Source organism: Dryobates pubescens, chromosome 17 (assembly GCF_014839835.1).
Source record: "Dryobates pubescens isolate bDryPub1 chromosome 17, bDryPub1.pri, whole genome shotgun sequence".
Taxonomy (NCBI): Eukaryota; Metazoa; Chordata; class Aves; order Piciformes; family Picidae; genus Dryobates; species Dryobates pubescens.
Genome location: NC_071628.1, coordinates 15,494,066 through 15,503,597, shown reverse-complemented (window position 1 = coordinate 15,503,597; position 9,532 = coordinate 15,494,066). Strand labels below are relative to the sequence as shown.

The window sequence follows — 9,532 nt, the reverse complement described above, 5'->3', positions numbered from 1 at the left end:
GAATGTTAGTGGCTGGAAGTGACCTCTGAAGATCGAGTCCGCTGCCACTTGTCTTGCCACTGGGGTCCGCCGTCCGCGGGCTGTTCTCTTTTCTAGAATTCTGCTTACGCACTCCTGTAATTTGGCTAAGTGTGTAAAAATGTGCAGCACCTGCTGCTCATTTACACTGGAGCCCCAAAGAGAGCGGAAAAACACTTTGTCAGCACTGCGCCTGCTCTGGTGTGAGAAGGCTTGAGCCCCAGCGTGGCCCCCAACAGGGCGCGCTGCTTTACGTGGGTTTCTGCCCCGCACCGGCCCTGTTCGCTCCTTCCTGAGGCCGTCGGCTATCAACCCACAGAAGCGGCCGCGCAAGGGACGGCGCTTCGGAGCTATGAACTGAGGAAAACGAAATTCCACTTCTCCGCGGCCCAGCGACCTCTGGCGTTCTCCGCGTTCTGGCCTCGCCTGCTGCCCTTCGGGCAACACTAGCCGTTGCCGGGAGACGCCAAGGCGCAGGGCCGGGCCGCCAGAAGCCGCTACCCCACGGCCCCGGTTGCTCGGCGACGGCAGCGAGAGGCTCGAGTCACGTGTCGGGGTCGGGTCGCCCTCGGCCAATCAGCACGGTGCCCCCTCCCGTCCCCCCCGGAAGTGAGGGCATGTCTCCCCTCTGCTGCGGCCCCGCTCGTTGCCATGACAACACTGCGCGGCCGCTGTAGCAAGGCCGGGGCCCGCCGCTCTCTTGTGGCCCACGGGCGTCTGTGCAACGGGACTCGGGTATGGAAGCGGAAGATCGCAGCGGTCGCAGGCGGGCTGTCAGGCTGCGGGCCATGCTGGATCACGAACGGCGGCTGGAGGAGGCTCTGCTACGGGTAAGAGCGACGAGAGCGGGCCCCGAGGGTCTCAGCGTGTATGTGCGAGCCTGTACCCCGCGTCACCTTTCGTTAGCATTCCCCCAGGAAAGTTAATTATGAACCGAACAGTCTTGGAACTGCTCGCTGGTGAATGTGTGCGCAGGTGTGCGGAGGATACTTGATATGGAAATTGTTGGTTCTGATTAGGCAGAAAAAAACAAAAAACGAAGGGAGTTGGAACTGGAGCAAGGGAAGAGGCTGGCGGACGAGTTGGCGAGGCTGAACCACGAAAAGCTTAAAGATGAGAAGATGAGGCAACAAGTAAGACAGAACAGGTAATGTTTCAAAACTTCACCGTTCTTTTTAGCGTTACTGTAAATCAGTCCTAACTCTGCAAAGGTTGTTTATAGAAGTGTTGTCACATTTTGGACGGAACACATGATCCCATGTGAGAGTTGGAGAGGCTAGGGGCTAGGAGAGAGTGTTGGAGGTGATAGCAAGACAGGAGGGGAAAGGAGATGTGACAGCCTGAGGTCACGTCAGTTAAGTAAAGACAAGACAGTGTGTGAAAGCTGTAGCAGAAGTGGAAATGTATTGGACCTAGAAGGAAAAGTTATTTGAAGATCAAGGTATGATAAAAAGTTAATTTTAAAGAAATTTCATCAATAAGAAAAACAAAATCCACAACATTTTTTTGATTATGCACCTAGATGTGTGCTGAGAAATGTCTGTAAGCATGTGTTCATATATGTATGCATTCATACAGTTCGCTGTACAGCATGCAGAACTACTGATAGTGTATGTACAAACATAGATAACTCTTACTTTAAAACAGATTCAGGGTTTTTTTTCCCTATGCTCTTATACTAGAGCAATATTCTTCATCAAAAATTGTGAGTTTCCCTGACAAATTTTTTTTTTTCATTGTGTTTCAATAGTGGTGGAAATTTTTACTACTGGGCACTTACTTCTTTGTAGTAGGATACTTTGTTTTTTTTCCCTTTTCCTCCCAGTCCTGAACTTCGAGAGTTAGAAAAAATGCTGAAAGCTGCTTATCTGAATAAAGAGCGAGCTGCACAGATTGCTGAAAAAGAAGCTATGCGGTGTGAGATAATGGTAATGAGCTGCTCAGTGTATCCCAGCACCTGAGTGCTGGAGCTCTTTGTATGGGTTGTGCTGAAAATGTTTCCTGTGAAGGTGATCTTTTTATCCAAAATACTGTTAGCTTTAGGCATTCAGTGTTTAAGTGGCCAGCAGTAACCAGTTAGAAGAAAAAGCTTTACCTTGCCACTGTAATCTAAGTAGTAGTGAAGTAAGCTGTATGAATGGGTATAGTTTCTATTTTACTGGGTTCATAGTATTTATCCAGGTTAAAACTGTGATGCACTTTGAACAGTGCATGCTTCTTGTGGTGAAGCCTTACCTCAAAAGCCAATTGCTGAAAATGTTGTTACTTACATATAAGCTTTGTAACAGTATCTTCAGAAGGAATTACAAACTGGAATATTGCATCCAGTTTTGGGCTCCCCAGTTCAAGAAGGACAAAGAACTACTGGAGAGAGTCCTACAGAAAGCTACCAAGATGATTAAGGGACTGGAATATGTGCCCTCTGAGGAGAGACTGAGAGCCCTAGGGCTTTCTAGTCTGGAGAAGAGAAGACTGAGAGGGAATTTTATAAATGTTTAGAAATATCTGAGGGCTGGGTGTCAGGAGGAGGGGATAGGCTCCTCTCCATTGCACTCTGTGATAGGACAAGCAGCAATGGATATAAACTACAGCACAGGAGATTCCACCTCAACATGAGGAGGAACTTCTTCACCGTGTGGGTCACAGAGCACTGCAACAGGCTGCCCAGGGAGGTTGCAGAGTCTCATTCTTCGGAGACTTTCAAGACCTATCTGGATGTGTTCCTGTGTGACCTGTGCTAGAGTCTATGGTCCTGCTCTGGCAGGGAGGTTGGACGTGATGATCTTTAAAGGTCCCTTCCAACCCCTAACATCCTATGATATTTGCCTAGAGTGAGGCTGGTGATGAGGCAGATGACTTTGGTGATATGACTATTTTATACAAAGTTCACTTCATACAAACTGCTGTAAAGACCAGGAATGTGTTGAGGATATTCCACATAGTTAAACCACACTCCAGTCATCATGATGATGAGAGCTGGCTTCTCTCATGCTAAATGCTCTATTTTGTCTGCATTCAGTATGTATTCTCCTTCAAGTATTGGTAGTTCTCCAAGATGTTTAGATATTGAGGGTTCCCTTCAAAACGTTCCACTTGCTGAATTAAGCTGTTAGCATGCTAAGGCACTGCACTTACAGATTGAGGTGGAAAACATTCTGGATTTTGTGTTGCAGTATAATTCCTTTCTATACTATGTGGCTTTTCATTACAAGTTGTATTAGTAGGAGTACAAATGAAGCTTGTGTTGGGTTTTTTTTCTCCCTTACAGAAACAAGAGAGTGAAATAGCCCAGAAGATGAAGGAAGAGGATGAACGAATAATAAAAGAACAAAATTCTGCAGAACAGAGGCGAAATGAGGAGAAAACTATGTATCACCAAGAACTGGAGAAACAGCTTCAGGAACAGGAGAGGAAGAAACAGGATGCCTACGAAGAATTTCTAAAAGAGAAACTTGTGATTGATGAAATTGTACAAAAGATCTACGAGGAAGACCAAATGTTAGTTATTTTGAGGTTTTATTCTTTGTTAATTTAAACCAAACCTCCAGTTCTGTGTAGAAAGTTAATTTGTATGTGTTCATTTCATAGACTCAAAGGCCCGGTTTAATTCCTCTTGGTTGCACGTAGCACTAAGAGGAGACTAACTTGTCTGGATTTTGATGTTTTGTCACTCCAGTCAGATGCATGTCCTTGTTCCCCAAATATGGAGTGCCCATCATGCTGGAAATTCCTGCACGTCACAGAGTTCTGCCTCACCTCATGTCTCTGCCTCTTCCTGAGATGTGTTGTATACCTGTGTTAGGGATCAGAAAGCAGGTTTCTGAGGGCAGGGTGGTAGTGGTGGGGACAGAGTTTAGTATACGGAAATAGTTTAGGAGATTCTGGTGCCCTTAGGCTGTTAAGCTTTCTTCTCCTTTCCATTTTGATGGTGTATAAAATGCCGTAGTAGTGAGTACCTACGTGTACAGTCTCCTCTGAATGAAGAAGTTGGACATGAGATTCCCTTTTTGGAGTACCTGGTTAATAAGTATTTTCAATTTAGATATCTAATTTTGAGATGAATGAGTAAGGAGAGTCATTTAAATCTGGAATATATTGTTAGTGCTGAACACATGGTCTGTTACATTACTCTGCAATATGTTAAATAACTGGTTAAGCATCTTTTCCCATCTTTTACAGGGAAAAACAACTGAAGTTAGATAAAATGAGAGCAATTCAAACATACATTGAAGAATTTAAAAAAGATCAAGCTGTCTGGAGGAGAAGGAAACAGGAAGAGATGGAGGAAGAAAATAGGAAAATTATGGAGTTTGCCAACCTTCAGCGACAAAGAGAAGAAGATTGGAAGGCTAAAGTGCGAGACACTGAGGAGAAAAAACAGAGACTTCAAAGCATGGTATCAAAACATGAAATTGTAGAAAAAAAATTGTTGTACATCCTTATCTTTTGTTGAGCAATATTTATTGTAATAGATTGCCCAGAGTCTGGAAAGAGAACAACAGAAGCGTGAAGAACTGGAACAAATCCGCCAAGAGCTGTATCTGGAAGAGCAAGCAGAGACAGAAAGGAAAAAGGAGATGGTAAGCGCTGGCAGGCAGATGAAGTAGTACCTGTGTCTGTACTGGAGGGCAGGAGAAATAGCTGTCTTTTGCTGGACCTCTCCTGCAGACACATACAGATATTTTGGTACTTGTCAGATAGCAGGTTTTTCCACATCATACGTCCCTGTACATAAACGGTTAGGGAAAATGGAGGTGGAGCATTGCAGCTTTGCCATAATCCCTGTGGGACATTGGGGTTAGCACAGCGAGGCTGGATGAAACTTTTCAAAAGTAAAACGAGTGGTGTATAAACATGAAAATACATGATTTATGGAGCACTTGTAGTTATGTGTAGACTAATCTAATTTAAACAGGCCAGACAGGAAAATGTCAAGGAAAAAATGGCACCATTTTGAATGACTGATCTAGAAAATACACTAAGTGCAGGAGGCAGCATAGTCCTCCTGTCTCTTCCCTTCTCATGTCTTTCTGATAGTGCTCCTTCAGTCTTCAGACAGTGTCATTGGAGCTGTGATGCTGTAGAATATTCAGTGAGACTATATCCCACCGGTAATTGCTTCCTCAGCTGAGGATGCTGTTTGGTGGCTGTGTAACTCCCATATCCACCACCTTTCCTCTAGGAGTGCTGGCAGGGTTATTTATAAACTGCTCCCCGCTGGGATTTTGGTTTTTTTGACACTGGGTTTGCTAATTCTGTGGTGTTATTTATGACATTGGGAAGTTTTTTTTAGGGACTCCTTGAGCCAGTGTTGGTCTGTAAGCTGTCTCAAAGTGAAGAGCTTAATTCTGACATGGTTTTAGATGTGTTAAATGCATTTGTTTTCAATTCTGTTCTGGCACAAAGTGCCCATTTCCAACACCATTGCCTAAATGTTTTCAGTAGACGAGCAGTTTGTGTGTTAACTTAGTTTTTGAAGAGAAAATTCTGTCCTTTGAGTTTCTGTTGCTGTCCCTAATGTATTTGTTTTAATTTCAACCAGGAGGAGAAGTGAATGATTTGAATACCTTTGTGATCCCTTTTATACACTTCTTTGTCTCCTGAAGGAGTAGGCCAGTAACTTTGAAGTTCAGGTGTCAGCTGAGTAGGTTAACTAGCTGCTTGCTTTTCCCATGTCCACTCAATTTTTCCTACGGACCTGCCCACATTGTCTTAGAGTGATAAAGGAAATGGAACACAGGCTGAAATACTTAACACTTGCTTTTAGAGAGTTGTTCAGGAGGACTGATTTATGGATTCTTTTCATGCTAGTGAAAAGGAAATATTTTTATTTAAAATTTAATTTTGAAGATCTTGAGACATTTGCCAAACTCCGGTTAATAGTGGAGAGTGCCTTCAGGTCTGGAGTGTTTGCTCCACTTGTTTATGCTAGAAGGTAACTGCCTCAGGAAATTTTTTTCCAAGATAAAAACTGAGTAGACTGGCTTATGGTGATCAAAATTTTCCAAAGCATTTTATTGCATTTCCTTTATAGGCAGAAATTGAAAAGAGAATAAGGCAACGCCTAGACTTAAGGCAAGTATATGAAGAACAATTTGCTTTAAAGAGGGTAATGCAGCAAGCTGTGCAGGAAGAGGAAGAAGCCTTCAGGCAACAGATGTTGGCCAAGCTCACAGAGGATGATCGCATTGAACAGATGAATGCGCAGAAACGAAGAATGAAACAGCTTGAACACGGAAGAGCTGTGGAAAAACTTATTGAAGAGCGTCACAAGCAGTTGATAGCAGAGAAGGTAAGAGTTTTCACATACACCTTCACTTTGTGCTGAACTGTTTCAATATGAGAATATCTCTGCTATTTTAAGTCAGAAGACTACTGTTACTAGGAAAAGGTGACAGGGGAACTGCTGAGATGTGCAAGGGAGAAGCAGGCCTTGGGTTGCTGACAAGAGAAATCTTTTTGGAGCTGACAATTTGTAGCTCAAGAGTTTAGTCAGCAACATCCCTACACCCCTGTATTGCTGACATGCTCTGTAAAGATCTCTTCAGGAGCCATGGGATGACACTGTTGTCCAGTTCAGCATCCCTGATCTGCAGTGCTGGTAATGATGTGAGCTGGGGAAGTTCCAGCCTTGGTTGTAGCTTAAGTCTCTTGAATCATCAGTATGAGAAGCCATAAAGTGACAAGAAGTCATAGAATCCTGTGCTGCAGTTTTCAGACCTGTTTAGGGTATAAACCACAGGTGTAATATGAAGTGCAGTTCCCAGTCAGCAGCACAAGAATGTGCACCCATTTTTTCTTTTCCTGGATTAGAATAGTAGGGCAGGAACACACTCATCTCAGAACAAAGAAGGAACCAGAACTTAATACCAGAACCCCTTAAATACCTTTTAGAAGGGCTTCTGTTAGGAGACTGAACACTTGCAGAGCATTTTGTCTGAAACTTGCTAGTTAACAAACATGCATTGTTTAAATGCTGCTTTTGTGGGTTTTTACATGCATTCTTCCATCCTTTTCTAACTCAATTATGTGATTAGGAGTAAGTGGAAGCTCAAAATCTACTCTGCTCTACTCTCTTTATACTGTGGTATTGGTGGAAACAAATGTTCCCGGAGTTGAAACAGGACTGTTATGGGAACTGCTTGCTTATTGTAGGAACGTGAACTTGAAGAAAGGCAGTTAGAGGAAAGAAGAGAGGAAGAGATGAGAGCAATTGTTGAAGAAGAGAGACAGAAACTCCTGAAAGAGCATGCATCTAAACTACTGGGTTATCTTCCTCAGGTAAGTGAATTGTATTTAACATGCTTTAGATGATTATTCTGTACATCAGTTTTCGTTTGGATAGTTCGAAGTTGCAGAGCTGTAAGTTTTTGGAGTCAGTGGATGTCCTTGTGTCAGCTTTCTTGCGCTGGGAAGCAAAGTTACAAAAATGTTCTTTCTGTATGAGGGGCTTTGGGCCCCACCCACCTCAGTACTGACACCGTGTACACAACTCACCACAAAGCTTCCACAGTGCTGTGTTCACCCCCTTCTAAAGCAGGGCTTTTCCAGCTGGAAAGGAGTCCATGTTGCCACCAGATTGCTCGGCTGGGATTTTGGGAGCTACTTCTTACAGTGTTTGCTGTCTCTTAAGTCTTCTGTTACCATGGTAACAAGGCTTATCTCTGTTGCAGTGCAATAAACTGCAGTGCTTGCAGCATTTCAAAGCTCACTCACTGTTCATCCTTGTCTTTTGAAAAGTTAAAAAGATGGAGGCTGTTATTGTAACAGGAATAAACTACAATTGATTTTGTATTGTGTGTCAACATCGGAAAGATCACCTGATGGTCCACAAATGAACAGAGGGCTGCTTTAGGGATGTAAAAATGCATTTAGAGGAGAGAGGGAATTATCCAGCTCTTTAGAAACTGGAAAATGTTGTAAATATAGTGAAGGTACAATTTTTATTCGCTCAGAATGGTGCTGCCGAATTCTGAAGTCTCCGATAGAAATGCTATTTGAAATTCTTTGTTTCCAATGCTGGAAGATTATGTTCTTCATTTTTAGTCCTAAAATCCAGTTAGAATTCATTAGAAATTCAGATTTCTGTGTTCCCCTGCTTCCCTTCCCCAAAAATATATTCTGAGGTTTTCAGTATCACTTGGTTTCCAAAATATCTTTTCTTTATGGGCTAATTTCAATGCAGCTAGGGGTGAAGATAGACTCCCACCACAGTGGGAGACAGTGCCTCTTTTCAGTGAAATTGTTTACTAAAGCTGCACCTGTGCTGTGCTGTCTGCCACTGTTGTTGGAAAGAGAATGCAGATAAACGTTGTCTTACGTGTATTGTGCTCATGGTGGAATCTTTGTGGGGTTCTCATCATCATTTCTATGAAGAATAAAAGAGGCTGTTATAGGTGAGCAACTGAAACTCATCTGTTGAACTTTTGTGACTGTTTTTGGAGCTGTTTGTTTTAAAGGTAACACGAGTACCACGGATACCAGTTACTGCATTTGCTTGCAGAGATCCACCATAATCTCCCTGCTTTGTTTTGCCTTCTGATCTGTGTTTTTTGTCCCATACTGCAGGGAATACTCAAAGGCGAAGATGATATAAACATGCTTGGAGAGGAATTTAGAGTGGCTTACCAGAAGAGAGGAGGTAACGCCTTTTCAGGAGAGCACTGAAATCTCCCTCATCTCCTGGTCTGCCACTAGATGTCACCATCGGATGCCTAAGGAAAATTGCCATTTGCTGTTAACAGTGAGAACTTTTTATTATCATAAAGTCTCCATTTTAAGACTGGAGCTCTAAACAAATGAGCAGTTATTCAAGTGTATGTTGTGCTTGCATCTGTCATTAATAAATTGTTAGGAACTTCTCAATTATTTTCAGTTAGTGATGCAGCAACATTAAAAACTTTTTCACCAGCAACCCAGCAGAAACCTAAGCTTGCATAAATTCACATTTCAGTATGAACTGTCAGCTTTTTTGAATTCACTCTGTGCTGGCATTACCCTATAAAAATACTAATCTAAATGTAGTTTGTTACATCTGAGAGAGGTAAGTCTGAGTTACTTGTTTCACTGTTAGTCCTTGCTGCTTCGCTGGAAGGATCTAAGCAGAGACACTTTTCCATTTTGAGGTCAGAATCACCTTTGGTACCTTTCAGTGCAGAAATTTCCTATTAATGTGCTCTGTTCTTATTCAGTTACTTTGAGGGAAGGAATCCATGCAAATAGCTGTGACAGGTTCATGCAAGCAGCACAGGCTTTTGTTGCTCCTGTTCTTTAATGTACACATGATATGCTCAGCTCACCTACACTCAAAACCTTTATCCAGTTCTTGATTTTAATGATGACATCATGAAATCTTTTAAGCATACAATACTTGTAGTGCACTTGTGGGTATGGAGCCATCACTTCTGACTATCTCAAAGCAGCAGCTGATGGCCATGGAAAGATTCAATATTATTGTTACCAATTTTACGTAACACAACTGCATCAGCTCCAGCGTCTGTTTGGCTAGCAAGGG

At 42.8% G+C, this 9,532-nt stretch overlaps 1 protein-coding gene across 1 annotated transcript; it reads left to right on the top strand.

Annotated features, from left to right (window-relative positions):
* The first annotated feature begins 695 nt into the window (after nucleotides 1-695).
* MNS1 (meiosis specific nuclear structural 1) lies at nucleotides 696-8,911 on the top strand. The gene is made up of 9 exons (XM_009911286.2): nucleotides 696-848; nucleotides 1,038-1,165; nucleotides 1,844-1,946; nucleotides 3,287-3,516; nucleotides 4,198-4,414; nucleotides 4,491-4,598; nucleotides 6,053-6,310; nucleotides 7,174-7,299; nucleotides 8,587-8,911. Exons 1-9 carry the CDS (start codon nucleotides 756-758, stop codon nucleotides 8,683-8,685), a joined length of 1,362 nt encoding a protein of 453 aa, XP_009909588.2. The 5' UTR covers nucleotides 696-755; the 3' UTR covers nucleotides 8,686-8,911.
* Nucleotides 8,912-9,532: the final 621 nt, after the last annotated feature.

Bases quoted from the DNA above. Each gene is read 5' to 3' on its own strand.
- MNS1 (XM_009911286.2), top strand. From the start codon at position 756: ATGGAAGCGGAAGATCGCAGCGGTCGCAGGCGGGCTGTCAGGCTGCGG. The intron at 1,166-1,843 runs GTAATGTTTCAA...TTTTCCTCCCAG, and splicing joins CAACAAGTAAGACAGAACAG to TCCTGAACTTCGAGAGTTAG. The intron at 7,300-8,586 runs GTAAGTGAATTG...CCCATACTGCAG, and splicing joins TACTGGGTTATCTTCCTCAG to GGAATACTCAAAGGCGAAGA.